General features: G+C 36.1%; 1 protein-coding gene across 5 annotated transcripts in view; it reads right to left on the minus strand.

The window, feature by feature from the left end:
- LOC128990974 (uncharacterized) overlaps nt 1–14,727 on the minus strand; it is a 33,176-nt gene extending 18,449 nt beyond the window's left edge. For all 5 annotated transcript variants that reach the window (XR_008490579.1, XR_008490581.1, XR_008490578.1 and 2 more), the window contains exons 1-2: nt 14,279–14,727; nt 547–4,079 (exon numbers count right to left, since the gene is read on the minus strand). Coding sequence is in view for 1 of the 5 variants with exons in the window: in XM_054413662.1 (XP_054269637.1) it covers nt 547–4,079; nt 14,279–14,576 (3,831 nt within the window). In the remaining 4 variants the exon portion in view is untranslated. The remainder of the gene's footprint in view (nt 1–546; nt 4,080–14,278) is intronic.
- Nucleotides 14,728–17,997: the final 3,270 nt, after the last annotated feature.

A 17,997-nucleotide genomic window follows, 5' to 3' on the forward strand; every position in this document is an offset into this window, starting at 1 on the left:
TTCAATGGAAATGCGTTTTGTTTTCAAAGTTAAGATATAATAGAAACAATACATTTTCTGTAATATCCCAATACATATATTTAAGAAGTTACACTCATCACACATGAAAACACCATTGGAGGGTATTCAAAAAATTATATTATTCATGATTAGGCTAACACCCAATTCTAGGTCAGATGTAGAGCTTAATAAACAGTAAAAATTTCAATCATGATCATTCAATTTATTTAAAACTATCTAAATCTACAGACTGGACGTGTCAACAAACAAAAAACTGTTATGTAGGCTGATCAACTAATTTTGCAAGATGCTACTCTCTTTATATCCTCACAACGCAGTTGTAAAAACGTTTAGGCCTATAATGCATTTTAGTGAACACACATTGAAAATAAAAAAAACATATGAGATTAAAAAATACCAGTTCAACTTTTTAAGAATTGTAGCAGCACATTTTAAACCCATTTTCCCTACTGCTGCACACAAATAAATCATCTTTTGTTTGCAACCTTGAGATTTACGTTTAAAACCCACAAACTAGTAACTTACCATTGGGGTGCCATGTAGCGAGTCATCATCAGTACTACTTCTACGATCTCTTTTCTGTGTGAAACTTTGAGCTCTTACATCTTGACTTTTTCTAGAAGATACGTTTTCAGAGCTGTTGCGAGCTCTCATCAACAATTCGTCTATACTGCGTTCAAGCTCATAGTCTACCACCGGTCCTAGAGGTGGCAGTGTATTGGTTTCCTGTATTCGTATTTTTCTGGTCCATTCGCATTCTTCTTCACTGTCGGAATCTTTATTTACATTGATCACTAATCTCTGTACAACTGGCAAAGACTGTTCCACAGGTGCATGGGACTGAGAATTCGTTGGGACGACAACTTTTAATGTCTCTTTCCCATGAAGCACACTCCTTCGATCATTACTCATTCGAGTGAGTCGATATTTTGAGGTTTCACCAACGACTTTTCTTCGCTTGATAACTTCTTTCGGTTTTCCTGGAGCTAATATTTTCCTTTGAGTGTATTCCTTATTGCCTTGGTAACTACCATAAGGTTCAGTCTGAGGGTATGAATTCTGAGGGGGAGTAGTGGTTGGTGTTTTAAAGAGAGGTTTAGGAGATAATGATGTTAATGCACGGATCCTTAAAGTGTCCTCGTCCTCATCTTCATAAGGAAAACTGTAGTCATGTGTGCTATCATATTTAGATTTATGTTCAGGAGACATTCCAACTTCGTCTAGAACAATCATGTCAGAAAGATCTATATCATTGTCAGCCATGGGGGACTCATCAGAGAAGTTAAAATTTTCTTCAGCGTCAATCCCTGTGTGTTGTTGTTTTTGTAAAACGTTTCCTGAGTTATCACCATCTGTCCAATTATCTGCAGGCAAATCTGTTTTGCACAAAACAATGGGCGATGAGCTCTCGTAATCTTTAGGCGTAATCTTTTCTGGACTGGTTTCACAATGCTTTCCATATCCAGAACTAACACTAGGCCTACCCTGTTTATTTTTGGTTAAATTTGCACTACCAGCTGATTTGGTCGTAGATTTCCCTGGAGGTTTGGTAATACAAAGTAAATCTAACTCTCTATCAAGCTCAGCCTTTAATTTTATATATTCTTTCCTAACCTTCCTCCTCCTCTTTTTTTTTGGCGGGGGGACTTTCTTTGGTACATTTTTTACAACATCAACTGTGATTAAATTATTTCTCAAACTAGTTTTTATAGAATCAGACTTCTTCGAACTGTCAACTTTCATTCGATTACTGAAGTTTGGTTGATTCATATCTGATTCATTGTCAAAAGAACGATTACCAAAAAGAGAACTGGAAGCAGCAAACTCTTCTTCAACATTCAGTTGATTTGATATTTCTCCTAAAACTTCAGATTTACTATGAGAGGGGAAAGGGGGTGGGGGTGGAGGATGAAGCATTGATGTAATTGTTAAAGGAGGAGGTGATCGTAGAAGAGGAGGGGGTGGGGGAGGAGGTAAAACTGACCTCAATATTGTTGGGTCAATCATCTCCGGACAGTCACCATCAACACCTGGAGGCAAGGGTTGAGGTGGTACAACTGAGCATGAATTCACTGAATGTGTCACTGAACTATCATACAGGGGTTTTAAGCCTAAATGAACAGGTGCAAACAGTTTTGGTTTTTCAACAACTGAAGTTTCAGGAAGCTCTTCAATAACATCTTCTCCAAGATCTGATTCAGCCAACTCCATATCCTCTTCACCTTGAACAGAAGTTGACGATATATTTGGTGAAAGAGGTGTTGTGTTTTCTTGGTCCAGAGCTGTGTTGCTTTCATGAACAGAAAATATGTCATCCCCAAATCCAGAAGGAGCCCTCTTCCGTTTTTTAACAACCAGTCCTTTCTTCTTGCGCTCACCGTACTTTTTCATGACAGCTGATTTCAGTGCAGCAACACGTAATTGTAAAACATCGTCATCTTCATTTAAGCCACAAGGAGCTTCTGAGGATTCTGGCTCAGCAATCTCTTCGTCAATTTGGTCTAAAGCTGTTTGAGATGTACTTTTATCATTAGAATCTGATTGAGTTTCCTCTTGCGTTGTTTTCTTTTTGGTTTGTAATGCAATCATCCTAAGCTGGGAAACATTATCTTCATCATTTTCATTATCATCAATATTATGTTGTTTGCGATTATTCTCATCTAGATTTACTTGATCTTTTCTGGGCTCAACTGGTTTGACAATTAGTTTTGAGGGAGCACCAGGAGTAATTGTTTCAATGCAGTTATCTTTAGGGATAAATGTACCTAAAGTTAATTTTGGAATTAGATACGAAGTAGATTCTTTACCAGTAGAGAATGTTTTACTATTTTTGTCATTGACGGGTTTATAACTGTATTCTGAAGATGGGCTGTATGGTTCCTGATCATCATTTGAAACACTTCCATTAGTTTCAAGTCCGGTTGCATTTGATTCACCAATAAGGACAATGTCCTGCTGCTGTTCCTTTGCCGTAGTTGTTGACATCATTATGAAATCTTCCACCAAAACTGAAAGAGAATTTTCATTGCTCAAACTATTTCTCCTTTCCCTTGCTTTATTGTCAGTCTCCTTTTGATTAACAATTTGACTTTCAGGAGAGTGATTGTTTTCTAAATTTCCAGAATTTTGATTTTCAGTTTGGTCCAACCAAATTTCTGAACTAATTTCTTCACTACTAGCGGAAGAACAATCTATACGGGTGTCACTTTCAAATTTTGAAAAATGAGCAGGTCTTTTGTTGTTGCCCACTGAAGATTGGCGGTTCAGATTGCTGGTTATGTTATTCTCACAACCACTCACTGATGATGGGCTGGAGGGGGAATATGACAGTGACATGCACAACTCTGAGGATAACGAGTCTGGAGAATCATTGGACTCAAATACTTGGCTGATGGGCGAGCCATTAGCTGTTACTTCAATACAGTCAAGGTTTTCATTAACTCCGTTTTTGTTGAGTGCCAAGTTATTACTTACATCAGTCTCTTCATTTGTAGCAGGAGTCACGTTCAATGGAGGATTCTGGTTATCATCAAGAGTGCTTGTACAACTCTTGTCTTTTTCAGGGTTACTTTGTGATAACTGTTCCATTTCTTCACCATCTGAATCTAAAGTAACTAAAGGTGGAATTTTTTTGGGAGGTATGATTACTTCAATTTCACTATCATCACTGTAATCTTTACTCTCAACATTATCGCTGATTGTAATTTCCTTCTTAATAACATTATCCATTTCTGAACTAGACTCAGTTGCATTTGGTGGCTTGGCTAAGCCTGAAGTGATCAGTTTTTGCATTAGTGAAGTATTTTCATGAGTTACGACAGTTGAACTAGGTATGGATGATAATTGAGTAGCTGAAGTAACAGTTGAGCGACTCTCACAATGATATTGATATTGAGAGTTGTCTGGTGTAGGCCTATTCTTTCCAAACCTTTTTCGTTTCCGTTTTTTAGATTTGTGACTTTCATGATTACGATTATGATCGGGATAGCTCTTATAATTAGGCCTTGACAACTGTTTTTGGTTTGTTGTTCTTGACACAAAATCATTGGAAACATTTCCTAAAACAAAGAAAATGTATTTAGAATTATTTTAAAACAAATGTAACTACAGTAAAATAGGTCTTGACAACTCTGATCTGTACTGAACCATCTCAAATGATCAAATTTAAAAATAGGATACATTAAGTTAACAATGTGCGAGTATGTGTCATGAGCAAGTGAACATACGAACCATTCAAAGTCCGAAAAGGAGTCTAGGTTGGGTTACTCAGTTTTAAACATTTCTCTAACTAACCTTAATTAGCAATGACGCAGTGTCGTGCGTGCTCCCGCTTGGGAAATATCGTACAAATAACAGGAGGGGAAATTTTTTTTGATATGAATTGGTTGAAATTAAAAAGTATCTTTGTTTGAATTATAAATCTGACATATTACTGTTATTTCTTGTGTCCTGAAATGCTTGATGATATTTTGAACAATGTTTGAAGCGTCTTGATAAAGATTATTTAGCATATGTTATAAAACTATAATGAAAATCTTTTTGAAATTATATGAAAACATTAAAAAAACCTACGAGTAAACCATAAAATTCTTTAGAAGAGTTGGTTAAGTGTCTAGCGGATGTGTGAACTACAATAATTCATTAAGCCAGTAGAATGACAATTTACTTTGTCAGGCCACTAGACCGTGTTTTTTTAAATTAAATATATAAATGCGAAAAACCTCATCGACAAGCTATTTCATCCTCAGTCCCGTTGACCGAGTAAAATTAAATACGAGAATCCTCTTCTTCGACAATTTACTCTACAGTCAGCTCACTTCGTTGTCTTAAAGGTAGGGATGGGTAGAGCGGCAGCACACCCAGCTGTGGAGGCCGCTGCAGACATACCAACTACTGTATCTTATATTGGCGGTTTTTATTCCGATGATTTTGAGTTATCACAACACAGCGGACTAGTGACGAGTGCTAATTTTGTGTTACATGTAATTGTGTGTTTCTCAATCGATATTCTTTGATATAAAGTACAGTGAATATAAATGTGTGTAAAGTTTCTGAACTGTATGGAATATGAGAACAATGAATACGCAACTTTATACTTTATACTTTTCTTTGAAATGGCGACCGTACAAAGTAGGTATTTTAAGCCAAGTATGAATGGAGATGAGTGTATGATGAGTGGCGTGATCTTGTAGTCTTGTTAGTGACTAGCCCATACAGCTAATGGCGACTAAGGGACCTACAGTTTTATAGTGGAATCCGAACCACTTTTTTTCCTTGGTATATACAAATTGGTCTAATTATCAGGATGGTACTGCGGATAGTCGTAGTACTCACCCGTGCGGACGTTAATCCACACCAGGGAGTATCGCATCCACAGTGCATGCCTATAAATATCCAACTGAATGTAAACAAATACAAAACATATTAGGTCTATATTCATTTCCTGTAATTTTGGTTTCTAAAGGGGGGGGATTGTGTAGGTTTGGGGGATAATATGGGATTGGTCTCTATTTCACATTTTCTAATCATTTACGACCTTGAACAACTTGGGTGTAGGCACATGGCCGAGGCTGTAATCCTCTTAATCACGGTTGGTTGACCTGTCAGTTCTAGGTTGGTGTTGAACGCTTCCGCATCATACCGTGCATAGCCGAACTGTTCTAGGCAAACTGTTAGCTCTACCACCGTCGCTGTCAAAACGTATTGTTTATAGGTTAAATTTAAATTTAATTTAACTGTCATAACATAACCAAACTAGCTGATAATGAAAAATAAAATGAAGGTTTACTAATAAAAAATATAGTTCTGTTCATAAAATAAAATTACAAATGCCTAAATTATTTTTTTTTTTAATTTTCTAATTATAAAATTAAACTATCATAACCAAACCAAACCAACCAAACTTGTTGATAATGAAAAAATCGAATAAAGGTTTACTAATCGAAAAATAGTACTGATGATAAAATTATAAATTCTAACAAAAGCTGTACAGTTAAGAAGTAATCGCATTCTAAGCGAAATCTTTGACAAAAAGTTAACGCCTGCGGTAGGATTCAGAATTTCCCCACCACTCCTCCGGTGACCACTACCCTCAGGCCATAAATCAGGGGATTAACCCAAACAAAGATCTGGTCCGCTGTCCGTCTCCCGAACAACTTACCTAATGGTTACCAAGACCTTAATTTGCTTGAAATCACATTTTATTGGGTCGCCGGATTTCTACCCCCGGATATTTACCCCCATGAAAAAACGCCTACGTCATTTTGACGTCACGAGGGGCGGGGCTTATACACGGTCGAGAAACAGCCCGCGACTGGAAATCTACCCCCGGACATCTACCCCCGGACATCTACCCCCGGACATCTACCCCCGGAAATCTATCCCCCGTGGTCAGCTCTGCCATGTATCGGCCAATATTCATTGTTATAATTGATTTTATTAATTGCTTTATGTAAATCAACGGCTCTTCGGTTAGTCATTACCCTCTAATATCTAGTATTAAGCATGTGATATGTCATTGTCTTGTTTAACATTATCTATCTTCCTAATGAAATAAGCTGTAACAGCCTACTGTAACCAGAACTACTTCACTGATATTTATGATTGAGGTGTAATTTTAAATCTTAAGATCCAACTTAACGCAAAATGGTATTTAAAACTATATGTTGATAAAGGGCTTCAAAAGTGTGACCCTTAAGCATTTGATTCATTTCCAGACAGTGATTTAAATTGTTGACCAACTTTCACATACAGTAACATCTAACAGCGCATGCATGAGCGCGGATCGGAAGTGTTTATCACAAAAGATTGACCAATAAGATTTTAATACTATTTAAAGGTTCTTCCAAAAGAAGAGAAACCAGTTAAAATTGCAATAATAACTCTTATGACGTACGGTATGGGAACTATTTTATTAATTGAATGGTCAACCTTATTTTGTATCTAACGCAATAGTCATTATTCAAATCAAATCAAATCAAATCAAAATATCCTTTATTCATGTAAGTACAATTGTACAGGAATAGAGTCAGATATTACAAAATAAAATGTTTTACATTTAAGAACTAAAAATAAGACAGAATATTTATTTTATTTGTTCTCCCAAAACTCTTCAAGAGAATAAGGGGAAATTTTAATCAAATACTGTTTCAGACAATTTTTAAACTTTTTTGTATCATTTTCATTTAGAAGTATTTTTGGAAGATGGGACATAAATTTATTTCCTGCGAATTTTGTTTTCTTTTTATAAAATTCTAGATTGTGTCTATCAATGTGAGATTGAGAACGAGTGTTATAATTATGACTAATTTTGTTTGATACCTGAGTTTTTGTAATATTTTTTGCATAAATAATAGTTTCCAAGATATATAGTCCATGAACAGTTAGTATTCCAAGATCGGTAAAAATATGTTTTACCGAATCTTTCCTTTTCAAATTAAACATTGCCCTAATTGCCCTTTTCTGGTACGATAAAATCCGTTTTAAGTTTTTTGATGTAGTTGCTCCATATATACTGATTCCATAAGCTAAATTAGAATGAACTAAGGCATAATATATTGATATTAATGTTTTTAAGCTGCAAACTTTATACATTTGTCTTAAAGCAGATACTCCTGAAGACATTTTTTTGATAACATGATCAACATGTTTGTCCCAGGCAAGATTTTTATCAATTATTAAACCAAGAAATTTTGTATGTTCTACCTGTTGTAATTTATAATCTTCTAAGATTATGTCTGGATTTAATTTGTTTTTGTTTTGTTTTGTAGAAAATGATACAAAATTAGATTTTTCAGGGTTTAAAAGAAGGTTTTTGCTATCTAAGAATTTTTTTATGATGGAGAGACTGGCCAATGATGATGCCTCAATACTTTCTTCTGAATTTCCACAAATGGTAATATTAGTATCATCAGCATACAAACAGGCCGCCCCGCCCACAGGCATCAAGTCCGGCAGACCCCTCAAGTATATTAGGAACAAGAGGGGCCCCAACACCGACCCCTGCGGAACTCCATGGCGGACCATCTGCATCTGTGAATTAAACTTTTGGATGTAATTATATTTACTTGAGAAATCTGATTTATAATGTTCTATCTCAACATATTGTTGCCTAAGAAATAGGTAGGATTTAAACCAATTTAATTCTTTGTCATGAATACCTAATTTTGATAAAGTGTCGATAAGATTTTCATGCGATACACTATCAAATGCCCTTGTTAAATCAAGAAAAATGCCAATTACTTTTTCTCTCTTATCCACTGCATTTATTATACTTTCAATAAATTCAATAACTGCAGTGACTGTCGATTTGCCTGCTTGAAATCCATGTTGTTCTGAATCCATTAAGTTATGTTCATTTAAAAAATCCATCAATTGTATAAAAACAACTTTTTCTAAGATTTTTGAAAAAACTGGAAGAAGTGAAATTGGTCGGTAACAGGAAACATCGTTTGGTTCCCCTTTTTTGAAAACTGGAATAATTTTTGCTATTTTGAGTTTATTAGGAAAAATGCCTGAAATGAGAGAAGAATTTACTATATGTAAAAGAGGTTTTAAAATAGCAGGAAGAACTTTTTTAACAGTAATAATTGAAACATCATCATAGCCAGTAGAATATTTGTTTTCAAAAGATAATATTAATTTTTACACTTATTACTCATCAAAAAAGCTAAAGAGCTAAATGCTCAAAATTTTTATTTCTTCAATCTATTTATCGCAGTTATATGAATTAGCATAAGCCTTGAAAGTAACCGTCAATGTCGACGGGTTTCACCTAATTCTGTTCTGTATACTACCTTAAAATGCCTCATTTTAACATTTTACTGGCAGGAAACCTGCTTATTCACTTCCTATATGGTATTCTTATGAATGAATCTTTTGAACACTTATTTATGGACAAGTTTTGTTTTAAGACAGGATTTTCCAATAAGACTTTATACATTCTCTGAATATGCGAATGTGCTGCAATGGGGGTATTTAGGCGTACCGTTGATATATATTAAAATATATTAGGCTATGCTTAAAAAGTTGAATGTGGCCATTATTTTGAATTTTAATAATTGTCTTATTTTAGGTCTTTAAGAGAAAATACTTTACAATCCTTTCTTAGTACGCATCTAAAATCTTAGAAACTTATTTGTTTTACTACTAGGTGATATGAAAAATTTACCATTATACACCTGACTTTTATTGATCCTCTTTCTCAATTTAACAGTTTACAACTGAATTGTCTTATTTTTTTTAGGTATTTAAGAGAAAATACTTTAAATCCTTTCTTAGTACGCATCTAAAGATCTAAAATCTTAGAAACTAACTTTTTACTACTAGGTGATATGAAAAATTTACCATTATACACCTGACTTTTATTGATCCTCTTTCTCAATTTAACAGTTTACAACTGAGTTTTGGTTTACTAAACAATTATCACTACTAGGCCTGCCCTACATTGAATAAACCGGAAGTTCACCACAGTTTATTCACTTTATCCTTTAAGAAATGTCTGTAAAAAACAATGGTTCAGTACGATGTAACACTTGACCATGTGAAAAGTGCGCAATAATATATTATCTTCATAACTTTTTCATTTCCTGTTTACAGTTGCAGGCGATCTATTCATGTTTTCACAACCTGACTTAAAAATTGATCTGATGAGTACTACTCACATTTCACTTTTAAACTGTTACTGTATAGTGTAAAAGTTGGTCAACCATTGGAAGCACCTTCTAAAAATAAATGAAAGGCTTAGTGGTCAACCTTTTGAAGCCCTAATCGAAATATCCTTTTAATTACCATTTTGTGCTGCGCTAGATCTTAAGCTTTTAAAAGAGACCGTAAAAATCAGTGAAGTAGATCGGGTTGAAAAGGACTGTTACAACTTATTGAATTATAAATATGGACAATGTTAAAACAGACATCGACATATCGCATGTCTACTACTGGATATAAGAAGGTAAAGCAATTTATAAAATCAATTACAACAATGAATATTGCCCGATACCACAGAAAACGTACTACTATAACCCAGAATGCCAACCGCATGGTAAAAAGCATTAAGCGTTTTGAGAGAGCTTTGCCTGTCAAGCCGTAGGCAGCGCCACCAGCGTTGCCATGCACCAGCATAGCAACGCTGGTGGCGCTGCCTACGGATTGGCAGGCAAAGCTCTCTCAACACGCTTAATGCTTTTTACCATGCGTTTGGCATTCTGGGTTAGAGTAGTACGTTTTCTGTGCCGATACGCGGCAGGGCTGACCACGGGGGGGTAGATTTCCGGGGGTAGATGTCCGGGGGTAGATTTCCAGCCGCGGGCTGTTTCTCGAACGTGTATAAGCCCCGCCCCTCGTGACGTCAAAATGACGTAGGCATTTTTTCATGGGGGTAAATATCCGGGGGTAGAAATCCGCTACCCCATTTTATTCTGCGCACGCTTATTCTCCATAAAGTTATTATGGGGGATATTTTTAATCAATGGAGTGGGGTTAAATTAGGAAATGAGAATTTTAAAAATCTTTAAGAATTTGGGCTTATAAGACCAACACCCATACCAAATTTCAAAATACTAGCTCTAATATAGGTGGGTAAGTGGCTATATACCCAAATTCCAAGGACACAACTATCAAAATGGTTTTTTGAGCGGGTTGGAGTGAAGAAAGGCGTTATGGCACAAAATGACAAATGTACACTATAAAAAGTTGTATACAAAACATTAGTTTACTTCAATATAATCATACGTTTGTCGACTCTTAAATTGAAAGGAACCTCAAAAAATCGAGATTTTTATTTCAACTAAAATCAACCCCCCCCCCTTTCGAGGGTTGATTAGAGTGAGTATAAACTCCCAATTAAGCTAAGAATTAATTTTAGACAAAAGTTAAGAGAAATATAAAGTCAAACATGCCAAAAACGTTTTTTTTTTTAACTTACTCCAAAGCAGGGGCATATTTCCGAATAGGCGCGCCTAGGGCGGCAAAGTTTTGAAAGATAATAAATTATCAAAAAGGAAGTGTTAATCTAAAAAAAAATACTTAACGTTGACAAATTAATTTTTAGAACTGCAAAAATGATATTTTTAATACTTTGATTGATTATAAAATGATTTCAGAACACATTTAAGTCAAAGTCGATAATATATTATATGGCTTTGCCTTCTTTTCCGTGCTGCCCTGTCGGTCTGGTGGACACGTCGTGGCTCGCGGGCTGCTGGCCGCTGCACACGCATAGTGTAGGCCTACCTCCTCCTGCTTTTGTTCGTTACTACGCAGTAGCAGCGCGTATGACTTTAAAAAAAAATTTACTCTCGGCCGTGCGCCCTCTAGGACCTTGCGCCCATAGGCCCGGGCCTACCGGGCCTATTGGGAAATCCGGCCCTGTGGACGACGGCTGGTTTCTACCCATAGATGCGACGGCTAGTCACATTAAAATAAGACTGAAATATTTGCGTTGGTGTTCCAATGTTATCAAAACGCTTATATCTTTGTAACAGTCTATTTGAAGGCACTGAATTCTCTGCAGTGGTCTATAGGGATGTCTGACGCACAACTGCGTCGCTTGGTCTATGGATATGATGACTGGTGACGTCATATGATAGTTGGAAAAACTGTTCTTTACTTTTCTCCATCTGTATGTATGTATGCTGCATTATCCCATGTGTAGCTTTTACATTTGTTCAATTAGGTAATAATAATAATAATAATAATAATAAATCTTTATTTCTCCTTAAGTAATACAATAAAATTACAACGATCTAAGAAGCAAATTATTTATAACTTACAATGTAATCAAAACTTAATGTTAATTAATTTAAAAAAAAAACAGTTTGCTTTAACTTGCAAAGAAATATACACACCCAAAAGAAGATTAAAACTTAACTGTGTGTGGGCGGGAGTCTCAACTAATACTTATAAACTGTTTTAATTATGAACTGTTCTTGAAAAATCGATTTTTTTTAACTTACTTTCACCTAAAAACATAAACAGATATTAACCGCGACGCTCGGTAGCGAACGTGTTAAAATTAGTTCTTTAAAAAATGAAAAGGTATTAAATTAAGGTACAAAATGATCTGCAGTAACCTAGAAAATGAAAATCACACAGTACTAGGTTGGCTGCTAACCATTGGTAAGCTGGACGAGTCGTCTTGCAGAATGTCAACAAAAGCAACTAGTGGAATTTCTGCTCGGGAATTAATATCACCGTCAATAGATTGCGCGAGAGCCCTTCGTCACTTTTCAGCCCCCAGGATGACGCTAAATCGTTCCTGAGATACAACATTGATACCGTGGTATGCGTGAACATGTCCTCTATCAAGTGTAGGTATATAGTTACTAACCAAAGAGATAATTACGACTGTTCAAAAACATTAAGTGTTTTACTGCAAAACAATATACACTGACATTGAACTAAAAATCTAAAGGAAAGGCCAAGGAGATTTGTATTTTTCGACGATGCACCGCACGAATTGATGCGTTATTACACCATCCCGTAATTATAGTTGCAACGTTCCACGATCCCAATGACTTAATGCAATAACGGTCGTCAGATAACAGATGTTATGTATCATGAGTTTTATATTGATTGAAGCTTATTGTGGACATTTTATAGATTGATCATCCAAATTAAAAAGTTTTGTAGACTAAATTGAGGATAAGTGGATGTCTAACAAAAACGAGTTGACTTTACTACTTAATTAATCGTAGTAAGACTGAAAATATTTGTAGGCTTATAAGCTCTAGCCTATTTTTTACCTCTTGAACAAATCAAACACCTTGAGCAAGATCGGTCCCCTGGTACTTGTGTTTTAATCAAACATTGTCACATTTTACATTACTACAACATAAACAAATGACATAAAACTTGTCAGATAATGAACATCAACTAAAGACAATGTTTTGACACTTGAGATGATATATCAATCACCAAACAAACATTTCCCCTTCCCACCCATCAGTGCTTGGGGTGTTGATAATGGCCGTCACTACCCTTCTTCAGGCCCACTGCATTCCAAAGCAACTGGACTTTGACTTTCTCTTTCCCCACCCCCGCGTTGTTTGTCTACAAGGGCACTGACCTCTCACGGCCGCACGCAACCCTCACTGATCACGTGAATTAAATAACCATTATTTGAGATGCTTCCGCATAATTGGGAAAGTTAGTTGAAAATTCTAACTAGTTAGAAGTTATTAGTTAGTCCCGTAAAAAGTAACTGATAGAAGTTATTAGTTAGTTAATTTAAAAACAAACGAATAAAATAGAAGTTAGCCAAAAAAACTAATGAATAGTGCTATTCCATAGAATTTCTATTTGTTATTCCCAAGTATGCTCTATATAGTATAGGTACTGTATATCTAGTATACTCAAATAACGGTAATTATTCCGACGTAGGCCTAGTGACTAGTAGCAAAAGTTAATTTTTTCCCCCACAATGACCTAAATTTCATGCTGAATCCGGAAATTATAGGGATGCACTGTGGATGCGATGCTACCTGGTGTGGATTAATGTTCGCACAGTGAGTACTACGACTATTCCCAGTACTATCCTAATAATTGGACCAATTTGTTAATTAGGCTAATGTGGAAAAAATGTGGTTCGGATTCCACAATAAACTGTAGGTCCCTTAGTTGCCATTAGCTGTATGGGCTATTAATTAACAGCTGTGTCTAAGGAACATGTCGGCCTTAGTCCAAGACTACAAGATAGCGCCACTCATCCTACACTCATATTTGGGTTAAAATACGCACATAGTGGCGTCCCTTGAATGACGTTTTTATTTTTCGGAAAAGACCGGAAATTACCCAAAAAAGGGAAAAACGGCCTATAAAAAAAAACAACAAATAGGCTAAAATTAACTAACTTAATGAAACATATCAATTCCAATAATCTTCACTAAGTTACCGACCGGATGACATTATTAAAATGAATTGCATCTCTCTCTCTTCCTCCCCCCCCCCAACCGCGAGCTCAAGAGTTACAGTTCAATGCCCACAACCTCTCCTCTCTCCCCCCCCCCCTAAACACAGGACGCTCTCAAGTACACACACACATGCACTAGTTATTGGCAGCTTCACAGAAGTGGTATTAACTTAGAAGCCTAAACTTAGCCTAGCTTTAACATTAGGCCCTAGGCCTAGGCTATTGTTCGATAATCCAATCAAGCTAGGCCTAGGCCTAGATCAGTTTTGCCGAAACATGCAATAGGCCAAGCCTACCGTCTTAGTTGTTGAAACTTAATGTTAAATGGTGTATTAGCACAAAAACACTCACCATCTCTGATAGATCCACGCCTATTTCTAAACCTGTTATTGTACTGTCTTTCAGAAGTTGGATTTACCAGACAGACCCTAAATGTTTTACGGCAAAAACTATCCTCGCTGCAATTGTGTAGCCTCTTCAAATCTTGGGGTGAAGAAATAGAATTTGATTGGGAGATATTGTGATAACGATAAAAAGGCCTATCTTGTAGGACACGAAATCTATCACGGCTGCAAGGTTGAGGTTGACACTCTTTGTCTTCATCAGATGAAACATCTGAAATTAATATTTCACCTTCTTCAATGTCCATTATGTTTAGCGTTCAGCAGATTTAAAATTTCACATATACGTGGATAAAATGGATTGAAATTTAGAATGAAATTATAAATAATACAAATTATTTCCATTAAACCAAATAAGAAAAATTGTGAAACGAAATAACAGGACAACTCGATCAACTCAACCCACAGCCACCACTCTCAACTCAACTCAACCACTCAAGACTCAACCTCAACCTCAACGTTGCTTTGAGCTTTGATTTGATTGTGTGGTGGTTCTTCTTCTTGCTTTTGGCTCCTTTGCTTGGCTTAATGCTAAATGGCTATGTAGATTCATTTTCAGTAGTACCATTGAATATAAATCTTTAAGGATCTAGCTTAGTCCGTTAAAGTGTCCTCTATCTGTTGGCATCATCGGTAATATTACTCGCATTTATCAGGCGCGCGCACTAGTTATTGCCAAGTTATTGCCAGGTTCACACAAGTATTGTTCTTCAGTTTTGATAACCAGAAAAAAGACCCTGAATCAGTGTTGTATATAGCTGGTACACTTAATGATCGTCACCAATTACCAATAGCTTACAAACAAGGTTTCCACTAGTTGACGGCGTTTCAATGGTGATTGTGTAAAGTGTAAAGTAAAAAAATCACAACTGCAGTGGGTGATTGTAACAGAGGTTTACGGATGGTGCTAACCCCGCTTTTCCAATGTGTCACTTTCTGTTTCTACTCACCGTGTAATGCTGGACCATACAGCAAATAGGCCCATAGTCCATCTCTTGTACGTACGCCTACCTATTTTATTAATCTAACAACCTTTTCGACGACGATCCTTGATACCATCAGTACTTTTCCATACAATACATGGCATGGCCTACCTACTTTAAGAAGTAAAATTACAAATGTCCAAAAACCCAACATTGTGTGATTTTTGTCACATTCAACTGACTACTAAGATCCCCGTACGTAGAACGGGCACATAGCTAGTATATATATTAATATATATAGGTATATAAATATATATAGGTAGGCCTATATATTTAAATATATACATATATATATATATTTGAATGGATGGTGTTTTTGGCCTTTAGGGACCTCAAAACGAAAAAAAAATCGGTCCCAGGTCCAGGTCTTACCATGAGTCATAAGTCATAAGTCATTTATTTTCTGAATAGGTACAATTTTTTACAATTATACATCTCAGTCGTCAATAAGAACTAAAATAATAACATTTAATAAATAAGATAGACATATCAAAAAAAGATACAATCAGCCAGACATAAATTCTATAAAACTGTACGGTTCTTTTTGTACAAGGTAGGATTTCAAACATTTTTAAACTTTCTTTCGCCATAACATTCCTTTATGCTGGTTCGAAGACGGTTAAACATCTTTATACCCGCTGTAAAAGTTTCTCTTTCAGACAGGGACAGGCGGATTTGTGGAAGAAGGAGATCTGAGCCATGTCTGGTGGGATACCTGTGTCTATCTCCAACAGCAGGAAGAGACCCAATTTTATTCTTGATGAAGAGAACCACTTTAAAAACATATAGAGAATAAAGTGTGAGTATGTTAAGATTTCGAAAAACACCCCTACAAGAGTGCGAGGATGGGAGACCAGATAAAATACGAACGGCTCGTTTCTGTTCCGTAAATGCGTTGTCTGCATGTGTGGAACCTCCCCAAACCTCTATTCCATATGATATAACAGACTGAAAGCATCCATGGTAAACATTAATCAGGTCCCTCTGATCAAGCAAAGAAACCAATGTTCTCAAGGCAAAACTCACCTTGCTTAAACGACCACAAAGATCTGAAATATGTGATTGCCACGTCAGCCGAGAATCCATAACAACGCCCAAAAACTTGACTTCAGAAAGTTCTTTTATTGAAGATTGTGGTAGTTTAAGATGCAGTGGATTTTTGTTTCTTGTTAGGAATTGGACATAATTAGTTTTATTCTGATTTAAAAGAAGATTATTATTTAAAAGCCAGTTATCAAAATTTTTAATTGTTGAACACATGTTCTCTTGAACAACTTCAGACGAGCCCTTAAAAAGCATGGTGGTATCATCTGCATACAGCGTTAAGGAGTTAGGACAAACATAGGCACCGACGTCATTTATATAAAGAATAAAAAGCAGAGGTCCAAGGATAGAGCCCTAAGGGACACCATATCTCACTTCGGCGAGTTCGGAAGAGCATTCTGCGTCAACCTCAACGTTTTGCTTACGGCCAACTAAATATGACCTGAGCCATTGCAGAGGAATTCCACGCACGTATGAGTACAACGGAAATAGCTTATTCCCTATGGGAAATTCGCTAATAACTTACCGGTATCTATGTCATTTTTTCTCACTTCTATGAATTCGGTGTCTGCTTAGCTTTAATGAAAATAACTTTTAAATTGTGAGGAAATCGACCAAAGTAGGTGATATTCTGAAAGAGATTATAATTTCCTACAAACAAATTGATACTATGCATTTCTTTAATGCATGAATGAATTAAGGTCTCTATAATACTATTTCCAATCTAAACCTGGTAGCCTACTTCTGTCGCTCCCGTCCCTGGGGTGGTGTAGCTCTATATGTTAACAATAAACTCAACTGTAAACCTCTTGATCTGGAAAAATTCTCTGTAGAAATGCATGGGGAATTTGCTGGTGTGGTGATTAATGAACTCTCAACTGTTGTAGTTACCATGTATAGATCACCATAAGTGGCAATGTGGTCACTTTTTTTAACTTATTAGAACTGTGTCTCGAATATCTTCTGACATTATTAGGACTATTTGTGATTATCGGCACAGACCATAACATAAACTTGTTAAGGCATTCAAGCGAGGTCACCGATTTTTTAAATTTACTCCGTAGTTATAATCTCTACTCTGTACCATAATTTAACCTACAAGAGAGAAAGCTTCGTTGGACACATTTATCTCCAATTTTGATCGCTGGAACTACAAAGCAGCTGTCAGCCGGGAACAGATTGCAGATCACCAGCATGTCTTCCTTTCCATTGAAACTGAATCCTGTGGTACTATTGCTGAAAACAGACTAGACACCAATTCTAGCTCTGAGGTTAGTTTTAGAGTATTCAACCCCTCTAATGTCCAGTATTTCAATGATATGGTATCAACGCATATTGATTGACTTATGGTGCGAGCGAGACTTTGCCCTACCTTACTGCTAATGAGGCCTTTCATTGTTTATTTGACAACTTAAATCATGCCTTTGACTTGTGCATTCCTCTTGAGGAAAACTTCTCAAGCAGGTATTGTTAATGGCAATATAAAAACACACTCCTCTGACTGTTTTGGTCCTGAACTATCTAGGTTAAGGAATTTGGTTATATTTGTAAGTGATCTGTCAAAGAACAACCCTACTCTAATTCCTCATTTAAAGAATTTAAGAACAAATTACAAAACAAAAGTAAAAGAGGCTAATCAGGC

This window comes from Macrosteles quadrilineatus, unplaced genomic scaffold (assembly GCF_028750875.1).
Source record: "Macrosteles quadrilineatus isolate MER2022 unplaced genomic scaffold, UCM_ALF_1.0 Scaffold_3__2_contigs__length_128488019, whole genome shotgun sequence".
NCBI classification, from domain to species: domain Eukaryota; kingdom Metazoa; phylum Arthropoda; class Insecta; order Hemiptera; family Cicadellidae; genus Macrosteles; species Macrosteles quadrilineatus.